We start from the raw sequence: 24,502 nt of genomic DNA on the forward strand, positions 1-24,502 counted from the left end.
TGTCCGAAGGGGTGTTGAGGATCAGGAAGCGCTAAACAGACTTCAGGTTTCAGATAATAAAGACTTTTATCTGAAAGAGTCGCATTGGGCATACGAATTTCCGAAGGAGTTGAAGAAATATTATATTTTCCGGCGGAACTGTTAGCGTCTAGAAATATGCTGCCGATTCGATAAATCACAGTTTCCACTGAGCGTACTTTCCGAACAAACATTTGTTCAACCAGCCCATTAAAAGATGACGCACAGATGACGCCTCAAACGGAAAGAGGTGGCAAAAGTCTACAAAAACAATTGTTGTATTATTTTTTTTTATTTAATACAACAATTTTTATACCCGGTACTCGAAGAGTAAATAGGGTATATTGTATTTGTGCACAAAGTGAATGTATGTAACGCACAGAAGGAAACGTTTCCGACCCCATTAAGTATATATATTCTTGATCAGCATCAATAGCCGAGTCGATTGAGCCATGTCTGTCTGTCCGTCTGTCCGCCCGTCCGTCCGTCCGTCCGTCTTGTTGAGCGCCTGGATCTCAGAAACTATAAGAGCTAGAGCCACCAAATTTTGGCACCAGACTGCTGTATGCTCACACTGAAACCAGTGTATTTCGAAAATTAGCCCCGCCCCCTTCCGCCCCCGTAAAAGGGCGAAAACCTCCCAAATCTACAATTTTGAAGATAAAAGAAAACTAACAATTCCGTAGGGAATGACCATATCTATCAGATCACCAAATTGGGATCCGATTGGATCATTATTATGGCCACAATGAAGAAATTAATTTGCAGTGGCAAAACCCACCCCGTCTCGCAGCTTATATGTATTTATTTGTTTTTTTCATATTCTCCCATTCACACTCTGTTTCGCGCAGTGTGTGGCGTCTGCCCCTGCCGTTCCTGCGCCTCTGCCATTGCCGTGGCTAAACCCACCCCGTCCCGCAGCTTATATTTTTCACATTCTCTCCTTCACACTCTGCTTCGCGCAGTTTGTGGCCTCTGCCTCTGACACGTCTCTGCTTCTGTCGCGTCTCTGCCGAGTCTCTGCCCTGACTCTGCAGTGTGTTGCTCTGGGGGAGGGTGGCGAGCTAAAGGAGCGTGTTGGCGTGAGTAGTGTTGTTGATGTAGATGACAGATGAAGAGAAAATGTAAAATTTGACATATAACCGATAAGGTGCAGATGTAGTACTGAGTGCCGGGTATAAAAGTTGTGACTCGTAAGAAGCGTCTCACACGTCCCTTCTCGTTTTCTATCCAATTGCTTTTTTCTATACATATTTAAAAAACTTTTATGTATGTCTAAGCTAAAATAAAAACTAAACTTTATTTATCGATATAGACTCTATAGCATGTTCAATCTCTTTTTTCAATGTTCTTTGTTGATACGTGATATGCCGGATATACCATTCGCTGATTATAGCTTTTATGATCACATGAGTTGCTTTTTAAATACAACTGATGATCCCCCACTCCACCCTCTCTCTCATTGTCTCTGTTCTATCCCCACGTACATTTCTGATTGATGCAATGGAGCTTTTGGTTCTTTGGGTTCCCCCTGCGTGTTTATTCAGCGCTAGAAAATAAAACAAAGCAAAATAGGCACAAATATAAAGAAAAACAAATGTACACACATATATACATATAGACATACATTTTATGCACGTACATACATATGTATGTATGTATGTCTATATGGAAGGTCAATATCTACACCCACAGAAATTAAAACGTCGAAACAAAAACAAAAAATGAGAACCAAGAGCGTTCCGCTCTCTCGTTGTCTCTCTAAAGTTCTCTTTATGCACGGATACAAATACAGAAACAGATACAGGAACGGAGCTGAGATAGAGCTTTGGTATATCACTTTCAGATACGGATGCTGTGTGCTCCCGTTTGAACGCAGCGGGCAAACAGAGCGGAAGAATTCTCGTTAGCTTTCTTATTCTATCTGCAGAGACTCGACTGTATTCACTTCACATCCTTCTATATTTTCCGCTCGTTCGCATTGTTAAACGTTGTCTCTTTCGTGTGTTTCTTGTTTCTGTTGTACTCGTATTTATATATATTTCGCGTTGATTTCGATGTCTGTAGCTTCGTACGTGATCAATCCGCACGAAAGTACGAGTGCATATACATACATGTGTAAATGTGTACATACAAATCAATTTTTTGTTGTCGCGACTTCGTGTGCGGTGGGTTTCTGTGGGGCAGCACAATAGCATAACAAACCGAATGGTGCAGAGTGGCGTATACGTGTTGCACTCAAGTGACAGTGCGGGTAATGCAAGTTTACTCCCATCTCCATTCGTACTTGTCTTCTTTTTTTTGGTGAGAGAAAGAGCTTTCAAAGAAGCGTAAGCTTTCAAGTAAAATTTTATAAACTATCGCCTATGCAGCGATCTCGCAGATAGTAGATAGATGGTATATGAGAGATGTCCCAATACCTGTCCACCACCTGGCTGGGGGCTGAGTTTTGCATGGAATATATGACGTATCTTCTTTCAATAAATACATATTGTACATACATATATCCACAGCTATAGATATATTTATGCAAATTTATATGGTAGAATCCATAGAAAGAGGAAGGTAGAAATAAAGATGGAGAAAAATAAAGAGACCGCAAAATCATACAGTCCATTTTCGCTGTGTTTTTCGGGGCATTAAAACAAAATCATTTCACTACAAAATATTTATTATTGTGTATACCAATGCGGAATGTGTTTATAGAAGACAACGCCAGTCCAGTAGTCTAGTGGCCCAGTATCCAATGGGCACAGCATTCGAAATACGAAAAATTCACCATCCAATTTCCCATTTTTCACCAATCCCCGGATTTGCCTCCACCGCTCACTCAACCCTCCCTTAACCATCGACAAAATTGTTTCTGATTTATCAATCAATACCTTACATTATTTTTGTTCTATGTGTGTGTGCTTTTTCTATTGTTCGAAGAGCGAGGCACATGCTAAAAGTTCGGGCTCTTCTTTGCAGCCGATCATTCAGTGATCAGTCGGTAATATCGAAATCGGGGGATCAAAACGCCGTATAAGTGTACACTTAGTGTCATTTCCGATGCCACACTCGGGAAAAACTCATGAACCAGCAGCTGTGGAAGCAACCAAAGGCTGAAAAATGGATCTTCGGGCCGGTTCGATATCAGTTCCTTAGGGTTGAGATGCATTCGCATGTATGTTCCAATGCTTGGACACTGTCACAACTTTTATACCCGGTACTTAGTAGTACATTTTTTACATTTTTTCTACATATGTCATCTACGTCTACATAACTTCTCATTCCAACACGCTCTTTAACTCGACCCCCGCCCCAAGAGCTGGCCGAAGCAGAGTGTGGAGTGAGAGAATGTGCAAAAAATTAAAAATTAATAGATGCTGAACGGGGTGGGTTTGGCCACTACCAATTAATGTCTTCATTCTGGCTATAATAATGATTCAATCTGATCTCAGTTCGGTGATCCGTGATCTCAGCAGTCCGTATGTGTTCGGTGGCTCTAGCTCTAATAGTCTCTGAGAAATAGCCGACAAACAAGACGAACAGACAGACATGGCCCTATCGACTCGGCTATTAATGCTGATCAAGTATATATGTATATATGTACTTAATGGGGTCGGAAACGTCTCCTTCTGTGTGTTACATATTTACATCCACTTTTCCCCACAAATACAATATGCCCTACTCACTCTGCGAGTACCGGGTGTACCAATAAGTTACAGATAGACTGAATGAGTACCGGGTATAAAAGTTGCGATGCGTAAGAAGCGTCTCACACGTTCCTACTCGTTTGTTTTTTTGGGTTGTATTTTTAACAAAATTTTGACTTTAAAAACTCAGGAAAATTCGAATAAAATTCTAAAAACGCAGTTCCTTAGGGAATGGCCATATGTATCAGATCTTTAAACTAGGGTCAGATTGGATCATTATTATAGCCGCAATAAATAAATGAATTTGCAGTGGTTACCCCCCACCCAACACAGCAGCTTTGTCTATTTTTGCTCATTCTCTCCACTCTCCCTCGTTCCTCCTCGTTTTAAAGAATAGTTCTTGAAAAAAAAGGCAGTATTTGAATTGTATTGTATTGTATTGAAATTGAACCATACTCGATTCTGTTTACGTTTGTGCTTTCCTTTTTTATGAAAAGTGTAAACTTGAGGGAAGAAAATGTTTTGACTCATTTAGCTTCCAATGCCGCTTGATCGGTGGCCATGCCGTCCCCATGGCAGGATCCAGTGTTACGAATTTAACAAAACTTGTATATAATTAAATTTTCTTTTAATATTCGAAGGTTTTTTTGTGTTTTATTTTAGATATCAATCATCAAGACTTTAAAGTGTTGAAGATGCCAGCACAGAAACAGCAGCGGCAGCAACAAGAACAAGATATATAATACAGCTGACTGAGAAGCGAAGGCTAGCTGTTTATTTAATATAAACATAATTAATTTAACAGAAAACAGACTCAAGCTAGACATCCAGCTTTACCTGCCACAATCTTCAAATTGGAAATACACAAGATGATGTTCACACGTGCCCAAGTGCGCAAGCAGAAGGCAACCAACACTAGCAGCCAGAGAACACGCAGCTCTGGAGGATCCTCGCGACATCAGGGACTTCAAAATTATGAGGTGAGACGTAAAGCTATAGGAACAAGTGTCAGAGGGATCCATGGCCAAGCCAGCCAAGTTAAGCTAGCTCCATATTTATATAAATCTCTCTTTGTCTCCTCTTTCAGACCCGCTATAAGCTTAGCTCGACCAGCAGCAGTGGAGTCGGCAGCGGAATGAGTGGCAGCAGTGCCACCGGCGGAACACGACGCGATCGGGACAGAGACAGAGATAAGGACAGAGATTACTATGGCAAGCAGCATTCCTTCGAGCTACCACGCCAACACTCCAAGGAGGAGGGCTATCACCGGGATGGGGATCGAGAAAGTGGAACCAGTGGATGTGGAAGTTCTGGACCCGCTGTCTTTGGCGGCGCCGCTGGTGGTCTTACAGGTGGCGTTTATGTGGATAGACGGACGCGTCCAAGGAGCATCACCAATCGGCGTGGAGCCATCAAGCATCAGAAGTGAGCTTCATTGCAATCCACATCAAATAGAATACTCAATTTATCACTCATTATTTCATATATGCTTAGAACCCATGATATCAATGGACATCGATTTGTGGCAAAGTTTTTTCGTCAGCCCACCTTTTGTGCTTTTTGCAATCTGTTTCTTTGGGGCTTCGGCAAGCAGGGATATCAGTGCATCAGTAAGTGCCATTGTTCTCTCGTTGGCCTGGATAATCTGATTTCATTTCTCTCTTATACGCAGTCTGCCAGACGGTCGTCCACAAGAAGTGTCATGAGAAGCTGTTGGGCAAGTGCTCTGGTTCCGTCTTCACCTCTGCCAGCACTATTGTAGGTCTATTCATGCCACGAAACCCCCTTTCCCGCAGGCATAATCAGAGCTTCTCCTCCTCCTACTTTCCGCCATTTAGCTGCTCCGAGAACGGTTCAAGATCGATATGCCGCACCGGTTCAAGCCGCACACATTCATGTCGCCGACGTTTTGCGACCATTGCGGCTCATTGATGGGCGGCTTCTTTATTCAGGGTCTCAAGTGTGAGGGTGAGTCCATCCGATTCCGAACAGAATCATATCACATTAGATATAAAATCATATTACTCAATGCTTTTGCGATTTATTGGTTGCTCGAGCTTTTGCCAGGTGGAACCATCTGGTGGCCAAAAGAATGCCTAAGAGCTTTCTTTCCCTCGATTGGTGCTTTACGCGCCGCTGACATCTTTGAATGAAACGTAGCGGACAAAAAAAGTTTTGAATTACTGGGATTTTCAGGGTCGATAATGGGAAATAACTATCTACAAGTATAAGCCGAAGGGTACTCTAACCAAGAGCCGAAGGCACTGGGAGCCAATCCCCTATACTGATTATGCAGCCAGTTTTAAGTCAGTTTTACCACTCTATGAGTTGTTTGCTTAGTGTTACAATTCAAAACGTCTGTAACCTCATACAAAGTGGAAAACCTTATCTACATTGAAGAGTACTCAAACAAAAATCATTCAGTCTTAAACTATTCCAGATATTGAAACGGAATGTAATATATGTATGTAATTTTATGCATTTATTGTAAGTTTTAAACTACATTCGAATGTACACATGTGCATGTACAAACATATCTATGTATGTCCATACATACATATGTACATATGTACATACATATGTATGTACATTAATGTGCAAAATAATAAGGTCAGTTGGCCTTACTTTAGCAAATGCTCTGTAAAATGTCTATTTTCATGAATTTTCGGGTGATCTTTACTTTTCTGAGTTGATTTATGTTTGCACTCCATAAAGTAAAAGTAAACGAGAAGGGACGTCACAACTTTTATACCCGGTACTCAGTACTACATCTGTACCTTAGCGCTTTTTTTGTCAAATGTTACATTTTTTCTACATCTGTCATCTTCATATACAACACTTCTCACGCCAACACGCTCCTTTAGCTCACCCTGCCTTAGAGCCAAACACTGCAGAGTCATGGCAGAGGCAGAGGAGCGGTAGAGACAGAGGCCGCACACTGCAGAAGCAGAGTGTGAATGAGAGAATGTGAAAAAAAAACAACAAAAGCGGCTGGACAGGGTGGGTTTAGCCACTGTGGCTACAATAATGATTTAATCGTATCCCAAGATCTGATAGATATGGCCATTCCCTACGGAATGGCGTTTTAAGTTTTATTTTATCTTCAAAATTGTAACTTTGGAAGGTTTTGCTCCTTTGCCGGGGCGGAAGGGGGCTTTTCATTTTTTAAATACACTTGTGGCAGTGGAAGCATACAGCCATCTGGATGCAACATTTGGTGGCTCTAGCTTTTATAGTCTCTGAGAACCAGGCGCTCAACAAGACAGACGGACTGACAGACATGGCTAAATCGACTCGGCTATTGATGCTGATCAAGAATATATACACTTTGTGGAGTCGGAATCGCTTCGTTCTGTGTGTTACATTTTTTCCCCACAATTACAATATACCCTATTTACTCTTCGAGAACCGGGTATAAAAAGTGTAATGGTAAAAAAAAACTCAAACAATTTTGTGTTCGATTTTACATAGGCTTTGGCCGTGCAAAATATTAGGGACACCCAACACAACACATTTATTTTAGTTTGGTCTTAAACATTTCAGTAGTTTTATAAAACCATCCAAAAAGCTAAGTTCAGACACTAGGGATAGAAAGGATGAGCGCAGCATATACAAAATTCTTCAGAGAATGCGCCAAGATTTAGATATTATAAAAAACGAGAAGGGACGTGTGAGACGCTTCTTACGCGTCACAACTTTTATACCCGGCACTCAGTACTACATCTGCAACTTAGCGGTTATTTGTAAACTTTTACATTTTTTCTTCATCTGTCATCTACATCAACAACACTACTCACGCCAACACGCTCCCTTAGCTCGCCACCCTCCCCTAGAAACACACACTGCAGAGTCAGGGCAGAGTCGCGGCAGAGGCAGGGGCAGAGACGTGTCAGGGGCAGAGGCCATTAGAAGCAGAATGTGAATGAGAGAATGTGTAAAAAACAAATATAAGCTGCGGGACGGGGTGGGTTTGGCCACTGAAAATTAATTTCTTCATTGTGGCTATAATAATGATCCAATCGGATCCAAATTGATATCTGATAGATATGGTCATTCCCTACGGAATGGCGTTTTTAGTTTTCTGTTATCTTCAAAATTGTAGATTTGGGAGGTTTTCGCCCTTTTGCGGGGGCGGAAGGGGGCGGGGCTCATTTTTTAAATACACTGGTTTCAGTGTGAGCATACAGCAGTCTGGTGCCAAAATTTGGTGGCTCTAGCTCTTATAGTCTCTGAGAACTAGCCGACAAACAAGACGGACAGACGGACAGACAGACATGGCTCAATCGACTCGGCTATTGATGCTGATCAAAAATATATATATATATAAAGACTTTATGGGGTCGGAAACGTTTCCTTCTGTGCGTTACATACAACCGTTATCCGCACAAATACAATATACCCTATTTACTCTTCGAGTACCGGGTATAAAAATTGTAGGAAGATTTTTAACACTTTAAAATATGAGAAATTCTTTTAGATAACAATCTAAAGTCCAAAAGCACCAAAGATGATGGGTGTCGTTGTGGGCCATGAACCATGACCTGAGAACAAATTGCGAACTTACCTTTTTGGATGGTTTTAGAGCTAAAACTACTTAAATGTAATACTAATAATAGTTTAAAACCAGAGAAACACTCTAGCTTTACGAAAAATAAATTGATTGTTTTGTATGGCGCTATTATTTCATACAGACATATACTTAATATGTAATATCGAAAAAAAATTTGTATTATTTTTGTACCGTTCCACTTGGGGTTTTTTACTTTTACTTTATGGAGTGCAAACATCAGACATCAAACTTCAAATTCAGAAACTTTAAGATCACCTCAAATTCCTCAAAATCGAAATTTTACAGAGCATTTGCTGAAGTAATGCCATCTGTCCTTATTATTTTTCACATGACTGTATTTTGTATACTATACTATTAAAAGTACTAAGTTATTCACTCGTATGTTTTCGTGAAAGTTATGAACGTACAGCGTACCATATGTTGATTTTCATGAGACCGGAAATGTTAATGCATACAATAAATATATTGTTCCAAAATAAAGTTCGTAAAATAAGTGTTCAGAAAGATGCTCAATGATATTTCCACATTTCCTTTGTTGAGTACCTGCGTTGGCAGTTTATTAATAAGGCCAACTTAAAGATTGTATTTATAAATGTATATATATTTCATATTTCCATGGACTAAAACACCTTAAATATCACGTAATATCTACCCGTTCTTACTAATTTGACCTGGAAGCCATACAAATTTCGAATATTTTGAGTAGGGCTCCTAGCGAGCAAACGGAATCCGTTTGTTTCGTATTTGGAATTGCAAGAGAGAGCAAAGGTTATATAAATGTTTTTACATAAATACATATGTACATTCATATGAATGTAACTATTATAGTGTGTGCCACGACGAGATATAATACTCGTCTATATAAATGTACATAAAAACATACATACATATGAACACAAGTACGTATGTAGATATAGCAACCAGAAATAGCTCAATACTCGCACAATTTACGGATACATTTTTCGCCGCTTTTTGTATGACGAAACGCTCGTGGAGACTTTCACTTGCTGTGCGTGATTGAGGCGGAAGTAATCGGAATAGCCAAAACCCAATTAATCTGAATAAGCATTATACAGATTAACGGCCAGATGGGCGGAATGCATTATAAATCAATTTATTGCGACTTTACCAACACAGAGGTACCCCGAAAAAAGAAACATGGCTAAGCGAAAAAGACAGAAGGAATGCGAGAAACTAAGATCGGTGCCCTATAATGCTATAATGGATAAAGCTTGGGCGGATGCTTACCGAATGGAATCTCTGCCGTGATCTACTGATTCATAAATGGGAATCGTATCCCTTCTATTGTAAAGCAACGACCATGAGAGCCGGCAGTGTCTTATCCAGTCTTATAATACCCTGGCCCCAGGGTTCTATAACAACACGTATGCCATCTAGTGCATACCCCAGTGGCATACCCTGGCAAGCGATGCAAGCAAATATTCTTCAGAGCTCTGGGCACGGCGAGTGCAGCGTCCGACATGACAGGAATGCAGGCGTAAAAATATCCCATACACATATCCCCAAGCCTGCTCGCTCCCTCTTTTCACTTTTGAGACTATAAATCGCAAAGATTAAGTGCTGGGACGGCAACTGCTACAGCAACAAACACACAGAATAGAATAAATACTTGCGGTCCATGTTGCAGCAGTTCTATTTCTAGTGGTTTGTCGCTTTCCGACTTTCACCCGTGATGCCCCGTCTCCTGATGTCTGCACTCGAGTCGCCCCGCTACTGAGTATGTATTTTGCGGAACCAAAAAGCGTCACCATTGGCATCAGCAGCGGTCGCACATCGCCGCCATCCTACGTGCAGCATTTCTGGCATTTGCCATTATTTTAATTCGTCTAAAGTAAGGTAGATGCGACATCTATGCAACATGCAACGACATAAATTACAGATATCTTCACCACAATTGGGAAGATATTGGGTATTGAGGAATATATTCTATCTAAACAATTGACTATGTTAATTACATACATATATCTTAATGCAGATTTCTGCAAAAAAAGTTCAATAAAATGTATGTACATATGTATATACTTGTATACATAAGTATGTATATGTATAGTAGATAATCATAATCATTAGCAGGTATCTCATGGTCGGCGTAATCCTAATCATTAGCCACATCGTTCTAACTTATTTTCGGCTTAGGTTTATTTTTTTTCTACTTGGGGATGAACAAATTTAGCAAAACATCTTCAGAGCAGGTGCAATAAACAAGCAGATCGATGATCGGTTAGATATTGTACAATCCCTGTATTCGTGTCGCTTAAAACATTAACGCCTATCAACCCCCTCACTGAGGGGGTAGTTTCCTGCAGGCCGTGGATGAGGGTGGATAAAAGACTATGGTGTATTTTCGTGCGAATATCTATTTTCTGTTGTTCCGGCAATCATCAGGCATCGTTGAATACAAATTTATTGATGTCTTAGCTAATTATTCACACGCTTTCATACAGTCTCCCCCCTTGGGGTCAACTCGTCTGTACTCATACGTTAAGTGCTCTTGGCGTCTACCACATTGAGCTCTCGGTGGGTCTCTCTCTCTCTCTTTTTTCTAGGAGGCTCTGACTCTTTCGCTTTTACTTTCGCTGTGCAAAAACTAGGGAAAACCATTTCTATCAAAAGAAAACCTCCGAAATAATTTTTATGTTTTTCGAAATTCGAATATGCTTGCCTTCGTGTATTATTTATGGCTGCTTGTTTGTGCCGGCGAGGGGCATATTTCGAAATTGGCAGGCACACGGTCGGTGGTGGTGTGTGTGTGTTGGGAGAGCAGCAGAGATATACATATGTATGTAGCCGCCGAAGAAGACGATGATCTGTGCCTGTATCTCTGCCCATGCCTGTATACCCATATAGACACACCACACACACCTCAGATGATGCTGATCTGCCTCTGTCTGTCATCATCGGCGAAGTTAGCCTCCGACAGAGTCTCTCTCACACACATACTCGCAGAGATATGGACTTCGACATGGGATTGGGGTGTGAGTGTGCCCGTTTGTGTTGTGCTGTGCTGTTTTATGTTCGAGTGTGACCGTTTCTCTACTTGTTTGTGTGTGTGGTGTGTGTGCGCGATCAGGAATCGACTCCGGCGAGGCGCTTCAAGATATTTTTCGATGCTCTTCACATTTTAGTAGTTTCCGTTAATGCGTTCGGCTCGTCGAGGTGGTGGTCAGGTGGTCCTCATATTTTTTTATGGTTGGTTTTGCGGATACCCCCTGCGAATATCCACCTCCTCCCAGCACTTATGGTGTCATACGATCAGTGCGGTCTGATTGCAGTGCTTTGCGGTGCGGTTCGATCGAGGGGACTGACAGCGGTATGGTGCGGTGCTTCTTCAATCCAAAATCCGAAAATCGAAAGAAAAACTGTGTCCCACGAACATTGGAAAAAACGTGTCCGTCGCGAACAATGGCAATACAAAATAAAAGAAAAAATATTAAAACGCAACAAAATTAAAAGAAATTTATTCGTGGACAAATATTGCTCGAAAATCGCAGGCAGGCGACTCGTGAGCTCTTACGTCATGCCGAGAAACTTACCTACTACATCGAAATATATACACACATTTATCTATTTCTATATTGCACATGCGGGGCAAAGCCAATAATATGTGAACATTAGATCAGGAAGAAGACTACAAAGAGATATTGAAATCGCCATTCGAATGCTATCGATGCTAATGCAAATTCGATTTCGGGCTTAATTTGTCTTGACCTTCAGCTATAGACATTTACATATGTACATCTTGGAATTTATATTCCATCTAGATCTAATTTTATACAGCATTTTATTCGATATATGAAGGAGGTTATTGCCACAACTCTCTAAACATGTTTACTTTGTTTTTACATCACTTTAAGTTTCCTTTTACATTCGAATATGTTTATCAGTCTACTCAATCAATTCACTAATTCAATGCTAGAACATTTTAATCTCATTCTAAACAATTACCATTTACAATTGCAATGAAATGATTTTCAAAGATGTAATTTTTTTAGAATCATTTTACCACTTCCTTTTGGTTTTAGTCGGAATGGCTGGGAATTGCATCTTTTGGCCAATTAAGCTATAATTAATGTGCTGCCCCGCGCTAGTGATGGTGCTCGGTAATGCCAAATGTTGGCATATTATGACAGCAGTTTTGAAATTTCTAAAAGTTGTATAATTATACGGCAAGAGCATCCAAAAAACGAACAGGCAGTCGGATAAACGAACAGCAGCAGCATCACAATCAGCACCATCAGAAGAACAGTAGAACAGAAACTCAGAAATACGTACATACATACATACATACATAATCGTACGTACAAATATATATACATATGTATTTGTACACACATAGGTATGCATATAAATGTTTTAAGTAAGCGTTAACCGGTGAAAGAACAGCCTGAAGCTCCCACAAATTTATAGGTGAATCGTTCTACATATTTCTAGTACATATGTACATATATGTATGTATGTACGTACATATACGTTATATGGCCAAAAAATGTATAAATTTGTGGCCAATCACATACTATAAGGATTGACAAAACCCCTAGACAAATTAAGTTCGTTTTGGCTGAAATAGGAATTAGAAGATCAATTAACGAGCTCCAATCAAATCGGCTTATTTGGATAGACAGAAATAGTTAAACATTAACAATACAGTGCGTTTCACAGCAGTTGCTCTGTGGCAATCTGTGGCAGACACATGTAGAAGAGAAAAGTCCCAGTCTACCAAAGATCTGAATCGCAAATTGCCCTTTAGGAATAGATACCTTGAGTGTGTAATTACGTGATATTTTATTTTAAAATTACTCCCACCCGATAAAAAAAGATATTTTTAGACAGCAAAAACAGCGGTAGATAAACAAACAAAAAACAAAGAAACTGAAACTGAAACGAAAGAAGCCGCAAATAATTTTGGAAGTTATTCCGTTGTGTAATAGTGCTCCGTTTGTTTGAATTGCTGTTTTGTTGCCCCGCTGAGTGCTCCAGAAAGATGCCCCTGTACTCTGACTCAACCAACTACTACTACAGCGGTGGCAGCAGCCAGCTGTACTCTCCATACTACAGTTCCAGTTCCGGACTGGGGCTGAGCGGCGTTGGATCGGGAGCCGGATCCAGCTACACGTCCAACTACAATCGTTCGTATCCGGGCAGCTATATGGTGCCCCTGTCGCCGTCTTCGCCGCGATCCCCAAGCAGCTACTCGAGCGGCAGCAGCACTGCCAGCTCCCTACATAGCCTGGGATCTCGCTACCAACCGAAGCTGACGACTATCACGGAGAGCTCGGGCCTGGTTGGACGTCATGCCGGCCACAGCAGCCTAATGCCCCTCACCCGGATACAGTCGCCCAAGTATGTTTCGAGCCCCACACACACCTATAGCCACAGCTGCGCCAACAGCAGCAGCAGTCGCTATATACCGCCACGACCAATAGCCATCAACACGGCGGACATCGATGTGAGTTCTTCCCGGTATCGGAGGCCTGCGTCCTCGAGCCGCAGCACTGAGAAGGAGGAAAGGGATCGGGGGAAGGATAAGGAAAAGGAAAAGGAAAAGGAAAAAGAAAAGGAGAGGGAAGAGAAATTCAAGGTGCAAGTGGATCTGGCCCATAAGGAAGAAACTTCGTCTGCTACCGTGGAGGCCCAGCAGTCCGTCCCAGAAAATCGACAGCCCCGTCGCTCCACCATCAGACGCAATCGGGCCGTGGTACGGCTCTCCACCGTCCGAAGAAAGAGCAGGGAGCGCACAGGAACCTCAGCCGAAAATATTTTGGCTGCCAAAGAAGAGCAGAGGTCTGCCGCGGAGCACCAGTTCCGAGATTTGCCGCCTGCGACCGAACCGAGTCTTAGCTGGCGCCAGAAGCTGGCCGATGAGCTGGCCGCATTTCCCACCGTCAGCAACAAGAAGTCGCCAGGAGAGCTTCTGAGGGAGCGTTTCTTCATCCGCGACGACAAGGATCTGGAGGAGCAGCACCAAGAATTGAGGCCCATTCGGATACCAGTCCAGGAGATGGCCCAGCCACATCCACAGCTACAGAATGTCCGTGGAGGCCAGGCTCTGGAGAAGAAGGTAAACACACAGTTAACAGAGGAAAGTGAAGATGGAAACGAGGAGAGCGAAATGGAAATGCAGCAGAGAATCCGTCGACTTAGCCTTGTTCAGTGCCCGACCTTTCACGATATCTGTGAGGACATTTCCTCGGATAAGATCGACGACGATCTGAATGCCGGAGAGCTGCGACGCCGTGCCTCTATCATCCAGGAGCAGGAGCAGGAAATACTCAATAAGCTGCAGAAGTCAAGCTCCGGCAGCTTTCAGTTGATTCACTTGGAGCGGCGATCCAGCCACGACAGTACCACGGCTGACGAGTCGTCCAGCGGACATCGTCGCAGCTCCAAGCAGCGCAAGAAAAGCAAGAAGCTGCGCCACAAGATCACGGCAATTGTTGAGGTGCAGAATGCACCAAGCGTGGCTCAGCTGGAGCACATGCCCAGTGTTCTGGAGCTGAACGAGGACAGTGTCACGACGATGCCGCTGCAGCCAGCCAACTCCGCCCCTGCATCCACATCGAGCTCCACCCGCAGTTCCAGTCCCAAGCCGAAGTTTACGGTCAACGTGAAAGTGGAGGAGCATAGCCAGATACACAAAGTATTTAAGCTACCCAAGAAAAAAACAGTTCATAAGCCAGCAGAGTCCCAGCAGGATGTTCAGGTGGAGATTGCCCTTCCCGATGGATTTATGAAAGCCGCCCCCAAGCCAGCCATAACATCGCCACTGAAAAAGCGGAAGGCGGCGCCACAGCAACAGAAACAGAAACAGATGCCGGAGCAGCTCGTGAATGTGGCTCAGATATTCACCTTCGAAGAGGCGGCAATTCAACAGGCACAGCCTCCGGAGACCAAGGTGGAAGGTACGGCCACTCCCAAACCCATTCGGAAAGTTATCAGGAAATCGGAGAGCGGTGATGACTTCTGGTCGCAGATCGGATCACGGGAGACGCTCTACATGACCAATCGCAAGAAGGCGATTACAGAACGACAAGAGAAGGTCCAAGAAGAGAGTGGCGAAGTTAAAGAGCAACTTCAGTCAAAAAGTACACCAACGACACCAAAGCTTAAGTCAGAGCTTCTCATTGAGCTCAAGACAACTTGTGTAAGTACAGCAACATGTGCTAAGGCGATTACAACAACAACACCAACGATTACAGCAACGACGCCACAAATATCCGCAGCTAAAACCTTTCTGACAAAGCCAGAAAGCCCACCAGAAGTTTTAAAAAAAATATATTCAACAGAAGGGGAAATATTATCAGGCGTCGAAGCTAAAAATACTTCACCAATGACAACACTAACATCAAGAGCGACAACCACAACCAAAGATCTTAACAAATTATCATCAACAATTACACAAGATTCGCCAATAACAGTTCCACCCGAATTGACAATCGTAGCAAAATCAACAGATTCCCCAGTGGCTACTCAAACAGCAACCGCAACAAAAAATGTACCACTAAAAAAATGTGCAAATGCTATAACTGCGATAGATTCAACCAAAGAAAAACTAACAAATACAGCAAAAACCGATTCACTATTGCAAAATTCAGCACAATCCATAGATTCACCAACTATTAATTCACCAATAATATCAACAACACAACCAATAAAAGATTCAACAAAGCCAACAATCACCGTACCACCTACGGAAGACAAAAAATCAACACCGAAAACCACGAAAAATTCACCAACATCAAAGTTGCAATTTTCAGAAGACTCACCATTAACAGCCATGATAACAGCAAAGACGCTGACAAAACAAGAGTCGCCAACAGCGGCAACACCAATAACAACAACGACTAAAGCAACAGGAAAAACTACATCGCCAGAGGCTAAGATGCTGGTATCTGGCAACGCTGCACAGACGGGCATCCAAGTTGTCATGACAACGACAAATGCCGTGGCAAAATCTGCAACAGCTACAAAAGCGACGGGAGGGCCAAAAATAAATAGCGGGCAATCGGCCAAGTCACCTGAACAACAACAGGCAACAACAGCGGCAGCCGGCGCCGTCGTCGTCGCAGTGCCAGTCCCAGTGGCAGCCACGAAATTAGATAAAACAACGCACAAGGAACAGCATCAGCGACAGCAACCAGCAGAAGGAGCTACCGCCACAGCAACATTGAGACAGCCAACGGAAATAAAACCGAAATCGACGGAAGCCGTTGAGCCAACGGAAAAGTCAAAGGTCCCATCACCGAAAACGACAAAGCCAAAAAATGCCGGTAAAACAAATAATGCGGCAAAAAAGAAGGCAGCCTCACCATCCACTGCAGCTATAGCAGCAGCAGCACCAGCAACAGCTGATAGCAATGTGACCCCAATCAATGCCGATCATTTTATAACGCTGGCCCCCACAAAGGCGGCCAAAACATCGCCAGGGAAGCAGCAACACCAACAGCAGCTGCAACAACCACAGGCGCAATTGGTGGCCACAAATGCGTCATCGCTGGCGGCAGTCGCTGCAACGACAACGCCTACAACAATGGCCGCTGCCACTGCCACTGCCGCAGCAGAAACAGCAATAACAATAGAGCGGTCTGTTGCCAGTGTTGATGTTGCGGCTGCAGTCGCTGGGATCGAGATCGAGATCGGCATCGGCATCGACACCGACATCGGCGATGACCGAAGCGGCGACGGCAACGCCAACAGCTGTGGCGAAGGCGTCGGCAATAATTTATCAAAGTTTGCAACAGTATCGAATTTGGCACAGTGTCTGCGAGACGTTGATGCCGAGCTCGAGGACTATATACCATCGTCAGCGGAGAATAGCGACGACGACAGTTCGGACGATTACTCCAGCGCGGCCGGTTGTGCGAATCTGAGCGCCAGCATGAAGAAGAAGCAGCGCAAGGAGAAAAAGAAACAGAAGGCGAAAGGGGCAGCGGCAGCGCCACCCCGTTTCGATCCCCACAAGAAGGTCAAAATCGATACGACCAACAAGTGCTACGTAAAGGAGGAGGCGCCCCGGTATCCCCTTGTGGCCACACCGCGGCCCCTGTGGAAGCGCGAGAAGATCGTCTACTCCGACGAGAACACCGACGACGAGAGCAGCGAGGATGGGAGCGAGGCTACCGCTGGCTCCCTAGACGAGGACACTGATGATGAGAGCGAAGAGTGCAGCTCCTCCAGCAGCAGCGCCAGCTCCGAGGAGTCCGAAACGGCGGCCACCAGCAAGCGGAGAACGGACGAGGCCGATAGAGAGACGGCGGCTGCCGCTGCTGAGGGCAGCAACAGAACAGTCACCTCAGCGGCGACTCTAAGCGTGGGGGCGGCATCCACTTCGACGTCCAGCTCGCCATCGATCATACGGATGAGCACGTGCAGCAATGATTCCGGCTTCGAGGGCGGCACAGCACCCTCCAGTCCCAAAAAGATGCTAGGTAAGGATCAATGGTCTCCCAGACCCACTTGGGGGGTTCCCTGAACGATCCCAACAGAAAAAAGATCCCTGACGAAAAAGACTTCTCTCAGACTTCGTCCCCGCCCCTGATGGTCACTTGAGTGTGGCTCGTGTCGCCTTTGGGTCACGGCGTCCAAGTATTGGAAATGCCAGAAATTTGCTTTCATTTTCAAAATACTCTTAGACACACATCGGAAGATGTATAGAAAACCGATATAGATACAAGTATGCTCGTGTAGATACATGTAGATAGAGACCTCAGGCATGCGGGCTATGCCGTAGAAGAAGAAACAGAGCAAAAAAATATAAACAAGCCTTTATATATAGAGTTTAGTATACGGATCTGACAGCGGCATTTTTAGCATAATGTAAAAACAATTCCCTGAATGCTCTGATCGGCGGAATACTCTTCGAAATTGGCCGATCATATTCCTGACAGATCGCAAAGCATCCAGGAAATTAAATGTCACATCTCTGGGTTTCGATGGAGATGTTCACAATGGAAAAGGTTCAGTAGAAGAGCACAAAATTGCATGTCTGGTTTTTTTTTCAATTTTTTAGTGGTTTATTGGGTCCTTGGGTCGTTTTATGGCGATTGTGGTTAACCATATCCCATGAAAAATTTCAATAAAAGAAACAAGTAGATGTTTGTGTTTTCGGTTTTTTTTTTCTCTCTACTAAATATTTTCAGAAAGAATTTTTTAAATTAGTTTCTCGTATTTGTAAGCGTATTTTGATTCAGGAGGAATTTAAAATTGTAACCATGCGAAAAACTATTAAATACAGTTGAACGTATTTTATATTTGAGTATGGTCCAGAATATGGTTTTGGATATTCCAGATTTACATCTTTCAGTTTTTAGGATTGATGTTCTGATATTGCTGGTACATATTTTTTGTACTGGTATTCTACGGTTTAGTTTTCTACCTGTTTTCCCCGTGATTTGCAATTTCTCAGATTTAGCTCGGATTTCTAGGGGATTTGTATTCTTTCGGCAACTATTGCGAGTAGTTTCTCAGTGCCCCGCATCAAATGAGCCATCAATTTTGATAATCTAAAACAATTCATCAACGATATAACGATATTTGTGATTATCCGTCTGGATTTAACCAATCAACTTCCTGTATGCTTCGTTCGAATATTGCTTTATGTAAGTTGTGCAGAGAAATTCTTTGCTTTTGATTACTGTTCTATTCTGTTCCGTGCTTGCGTTCCTTCGTTTCCTTGATGCTAGTGCGAGAATTTGCCAGAGATCGAGTGCCAGAATATCCCCGAGAACGGTAGGAAGAAAGAATCGACAAGTTGGCATTTTACTTTTAGCCGAAAACAACAAATAAAAACAAATTGTTTAGGTCATCGTTTCGTCTGTCTTTGCCTCTCTCTGCTTCTGCTTTTTTCCTTTTTTCTCTTGAACGAAACACAATCACATATGAAGATGTACTTATGTTTTTGTGTCTTGCATAAACATCTCCTGAATCTGCTTTCTTCACCAACGGCATATAACAGTTAAGAGGTAGATAAACATTTTAACTGTTGATTACATTACCCGACAATAAGTAACTTTTTTTTTCCGCTCCGAGCCCAACCGGCTTTTTCTGATGTACTGAGGGCTTTAAATTTGTTTGAAGAATTATGTTTTTTTTTCTACGGCAGATCTATTTTTAAAGAATTTTTAAAACCTATTATTTTTTTTAGCCGTTCTCCATATATTTTAATGAGTAATACCTACCAACGCCGAACTAATGAACCTACATATACACAAAATATAAGAGGACATAGGATATCATTTTTTTCTCGACTTTTCCTGAGTTTTTGAAGTCAAAAGAAGCATTTGAAAGCTTAATATTTTCCAGGCGGTAAACTAAAACCACAAAGTGTTGGGCGAACAATATATGTAGATGCATTTATCAGTTTTCTATAATGGCTTAGTTCATTAGAACCACATGTAAGAAATTAAGTTATGTAAAAAAAATGAGCGCTACCAGATTTTAAACATTCTTAAAACAAAGATCAGTCAAAAAAGAAAAAAAAAAAAATAACCATCAAACCATTTCTAAGCCCCAAATCTTTCAGAAAAAGTTAGTTTGGTTCGAAGCGGAAAAATCTTGCCGACTGGTGTTATATAAATATTTCCTTTGAATTGACTCAACTTTGAAAAATATCTATCACGCATTTCTTTGATGCTGCTTCGGATATTAAATATGTATGCACATATACAGGAAGGATCGTGTGCAATGAATTCCTTAATTAGTGTGAACAAAAACAACACCATTTGCAAGTCCACCCAAAACCTGGTGAATGGGGCCGATATTCCCATAGGCCGAAATCGATCGAGTCAAAAAGCATGCACCCAATAAATCGCATTGAGTAAACCCCTCCGCATGCCCCTCAAAACAAAAATGTAATAACCATTTGTATGCAATTAATTCCCAACATTCTCTCCTCCGACCTAATACTATCCGGTGCGATGCGTGCGTATACTATATCCCATCGCCAACCCGAATGCGAATCCGAAACGCACACGAACCAGAATGTGACGTGAATTGCCACAAGAAATGCGAAAGGCTCACGGCCAATTTATGCGGCGTCAATCAGAAACTCATCGTAGAGGCGCTCACCTACGTGAAGCGAGGTAAACTACGGTAAAATCACCTCAGCAAACCACAGAACCCTGAAGGACATCAAATAACCAAACAATTATAATAAAATATTTTTTTAACCATTTTCTGGCATTGATTTTTCCCGAAGAGAGTAGAGCTGTGGGAATGTGTGAAACTAAGATCCTCTCATCCACTGTACGAACATTATTTAAAAAGATAGATTTATCCGATAAGATAAGAGACAAAAGTGACGTAGGTACGTTTAAACTATAAACGTATAAACTACTAGCGAAAGTCCAATGAAGAGTTCCGCGAAAAAGTATTTGAATGTATGAGGGGATAATGGAAACCGACAAAAATTAAAAAAAGAAATGAAAAGGAAAATAGAAAATTTGAAAAATCAAAGTATATTGAATGATATGGTCTTATTCACACATTTTTACCGAATCGGTGGGTAATATTAATCAATATTATCCACAAAACAAACAGATTAAAGTCCTAAAAGTACACTCTCGATTAATTAGGCGCCCGGGAAGCCCGCGACTCGCCCAGCACACCGCCCAGCCTGAATCCAGCCTATAAGATCGAGGCCGGTGATGAACACGATGGTATGGTGATCCTTTTAGTATATTAATTATCTCACAGATAGAATAAATACCATCGGTACAATAGATAAATAGATAAGATCCACTCAAATGACCATCAGAGAAAACTCCCAAGCCCCACATATGCTAAACTTTCTGTACTAATTTGTATCTTCAAATTTAACTTACTTTAACTTACTTTTACTTCGATGCTGCTCTACTCTTTTCTATATTCGCTGTTGTTGCACAGAAACATCATATACATATTCACAATTCCAAAAATCCGGACGTTTCACTGCGCCAGCAACAGTAATACCTAGGTTTAAGAATTATTCAGTAGATGATTTTCACTTTCTCGCCGTTCTCGGCAAGGGAAGTTTCGGCAAGGTAAGTAAAGTACTTTAAAATGTGTTTATCTACGAATTTGATTCTATACATCCATCCGTTTTCCATTGATTGGAATAGGTTCTACTGGCTGAGCTGCGTGATACCACATACTACTACGCCATCAAATGCCTGAAAAAGGATGTCGTCCTGGAGGATGACGATGTGGACTCGACGCTGATTGAACGCAAAGTATTGGCACTGGGCACCAAGCATCCGTATCTGTGCCATCTGTTTTGCACCTTTCAAACGGAGGTAAGTTGTTCTTGATCGGGGTCATCCGCTTCCGTCTCGAATGCAGATTGTGATAATCGATGGAAAAAGTTTTGCGACGTGTATGTTATGTTACATACATATGTATGTACATAAGCTATTCGTTTGGTCAGTGTTATATTAAGCATCCGTGCGCGGATTAACTATTTGCTCCATTCGATCGGAGATACGACCCATCGGGGTCACCATCGCCCAGTGCGCTCATAGGTAAACACATAACCGATAAATAGAAATACAAATTGATCGATTAGTTGTGCCGTCTATAATTAGCCAGAGAAAAGGTAAAACGTTCTATAATTACTGCCTCTGTTTGTGACCATCGATTGGGGCACACGACGTCGGTCGGACATGACAGAGTCAGTCAGCTCACCATGTAGATCAGGGTGCCTGTCCGTCCCAGCTGTGTGTTCAATAAATTTCTGTTTCTATTCTACATCTTAATTTGATTCTGCATCTTGCATTTTGCATTGCATCGGCGTCTCTTGCATTGACACCGATTAGAAGGTATTTTAATTATTTATGACTTTGAGGATACAATCGATTGGGGGCCAGTGCGAACAATCTCTCTTTATGTCGAACTTTGTCTTTACCTCTCATCATGCTTTTTAGAGCCACTTGTTCTTTGTGATGGAGTATCTGAATGGCGGTGATCTCATGTTCCATATACAGGAGAGTGGACGCTTCTCCGAGGAGCGAGCCCGATTCTATGGCGCTGAAATAATCTCTGGCCTCAAATTCCTACACAAGAAGGGCATTATCTACAGGTTAGCATCACATTTTGTATCGAAAATGGGTTATTGTTCTTTAGTATCTAATTACGTATTGTTTAGGGATCTCAAATTGGATAACGTTCTGCTGGACTACGAAGGTCATGTGCGCATTGCCGATTTCGGCATGTGCAAATTGCAGATCTACTTAGACAAGACGGCCGACAGTTTTTGCGGCACACCCGATTATATGGCACCCGAAATCATTAAGGTGAAATAAGACACATACCTTGTATTTGATAGATTTTTCGTAAAAATGTATTGATTGTCTTGCGTGCAGGGTGAAAAGTACAATCAGAATGTGGATTGGTGGTCGTTTGGTGTGCTGCTCTATGAAATGCTGATCGGTCAATCGCCATTCAGTGGCTGCGACGAGGATGAACTCTTCTGGTCCATATGCAATGAAATTCCATGGTTTCCTGTTTACATATCCGCTGAGGCCACGGGCATACTCAAGGGGGTATGCACGAAATCTTCTGCTAGTATATATCCAGTCTAATTTCGCTGGTTTTTTTTTCAGTTGCTGGAGAAGGATTATGCAAAAAGGATTGGTTCACAGTACAGTCCAGCTGGTGATATAGCCGAACACATATTCTTTAGGCCCATCGACTGGAATCTACTCGAGAGGCGGCAAATCGAGCCTCCCTTCAAGCCCCAAGTGGTAAGTGAATCGCAGCAGTATACACTCGTAAAAGTAAAATTGATGCATCAATTTGGTAATCTTTTGGTAATCTCTTTATTCCCGCAGAAACATCCCCTAGATACTCAATACTTTGATCGGGTATTCACTAGAGAACGGGTTCGGCTCACACCCATCGACAAGGAGATATTGGCCTCCATGGATCAGAAACAGTTTCATGGGTTCACTTACACGAATCCCCACATTACCCTGGACTAGATCTAGGCCCATCCTAAAAGAATATCTTAACTAATTCTTCAGAGAAACAGTATTTGTAAATGTATATATTCAATATGAAACAATATTGAAGCCATCCCTAATGATGGGAAGCGGAGCCGAGCCATGAAGATGAAAGCAGCTCGATGATCGTGGATAGTTTTGAAGAGGGTACAATTGTTAGGCTAACCCGAATATGAGTAATAGGCGGTGCCGATGCGCCATAGCTCTCTCGAGTATAATTCTAGTCAATTAGCCATACATCTACCTATATCTAAGTCTATAAACTTTACTCTAATTGTACAGATATCCTTATCTCTATCATAGACGCGTTCACCCACAAACGCATACTATATACTTACATACATACATACACATATGGGACATTTTTTTTGGCAATATTAATTTTTTTTCCTAATTGTAGTGATACACCGAAAATAAAAAGCTAAAATACAAAAATTTGTTTCTAACTACCGTTAGAGATGTGCTTCCGTGCAGTTTAAAGTCTTCAAAATACTGTGCAGTATTGATTCATTCTCGAAGGGCAAGTATAATTTTATTAGGCAGTGCTTGTTGAATGATATTGTACGAAATTTGGATGTGAGCTTGGATCAGAATCGATGCTCGACAAATTGATTATTTCCGTCTAATACTTATCGTGGAGACTGTCCCTTACTCTGAGAATATATAAGAACAAACTATGGCTGTAAAGAAGTAAATGCCTTCACTGACATCATACAGTACCATTCGACCACCGTGCGCATATAGTACGAGTATTCCGCAATACCACAGACTGGCAGAACATGGTTCCAGTGAAAATTGAAAACCCTCCCGCCTTTACACAAGCGCTAATTTACATAGAGATTTTACTTTTTACAGGCCATATGTATGTATGTACGTTGGGGCGGACATCGGTCTTTGTTTCAATGCTAATGAGCCGCAGGCCTGTGTGTCTGTTGGGCCTTGCTTAGGCCACTATTCCAGGCCGCAGTGAGAGTGGATGGGTCGGGTTTTAATGGCGACTTTAATGGCTTGTGAACCAGTTTGATGGCAGCCAGAAGGCAGCACCAGCAACCATTCAAAGAATAATTCTTGTTAACCCTGCCATAAATCAAATATAAGCCAGCACATACATATATACATATGTACATATGTACATACATACATTCTAGTACGACATTTAAAAATTCCGTCCATGTGTTGTACAGCGGGAAATACTAGAGGTACAAAAATAGACGGAAGATTCGACTCTGGTCGGCTCTGCTCTTTCAGCTGCTGGCCGTCAAACAACAAGCCCCCAAACAATA

General features: G+C 42.3%; 1 protein-coding gene across 8 annotated transcripts; it reads left to right on the forward strand.

The window, feature by feature from the left end:
* The first annotated feature begins 1,870 nt into the window (after positions 1-1,870).
* LOC117903700 (putative protein kinase C delta type homolog) lies at positions 1,871-23,625 on the forward strand. Of its 8 annotated transcripts, XM_034816081.1 has the most exons (14): positions 4,479-4,636; positions 4,744-5,081; positions 5,151-5,266; positions 5,329-5,414; positions 5,495-5,624; positions 20,223-20,324; positions 20,817-20,900; positions 21,127-21,263; positions 21,342-21,515; positions 22,143-22,297; positions 22,364-22,511; positions 22,581-22,760; positions 22,821-22,961; positions 23,049-23,617. In XM_034816081.1, exons 1-14 carry the CDS (start codon positions 4,526-4,528, stop codon positions 23,196-23,198), a joined length of 2,052 nt encoding a protein of 683 aa, XP_034671972.1. In that variant the 5' UTR covers positions 4,479-4,525; the 3' UTR covers positions 23,199-23,617. The 8 variants fall into 8 exon arrangements, with proteins under 8 accessions (XP_034671990.1, XP_034671972.1, XP_034671981.1 ...); XM_034816090.1 differs by lacking the exons at positions 20,223-20,324; positions 20,817-20,900 and having other exon boundaries at positions 4,482-4,636; positions 23,049-23,616; XM_034816043.1 differs by lacking the exons at positions 4,479-4,636; positions 4,744-5,081; positions 5,151-5,266; positions 5,329-5,414; positions 5,495-5,624 and adding an exon at positions 13,066-17,672 and having other exon boundaries at positions 23,049-23,625.
* The last annotated feature ends 877 nt before the right edge of the window (positions 23,626-24,502 follow it).

Source organism: Drosophila subobscura, chromosome A, assembly GCF_008121235.1.
Source record: "Drosophila subobscura isolate 14011-0131.10 chromosome A, UCBerk_Dsub_1.0, whole genome shotgun sequence".
Lineage (NCBI taxonomy): Eukaryota > Metazoa > Arthropoda > Insecta > Diptera > Drosophilidae > Drosophila > Drosophila subobscura.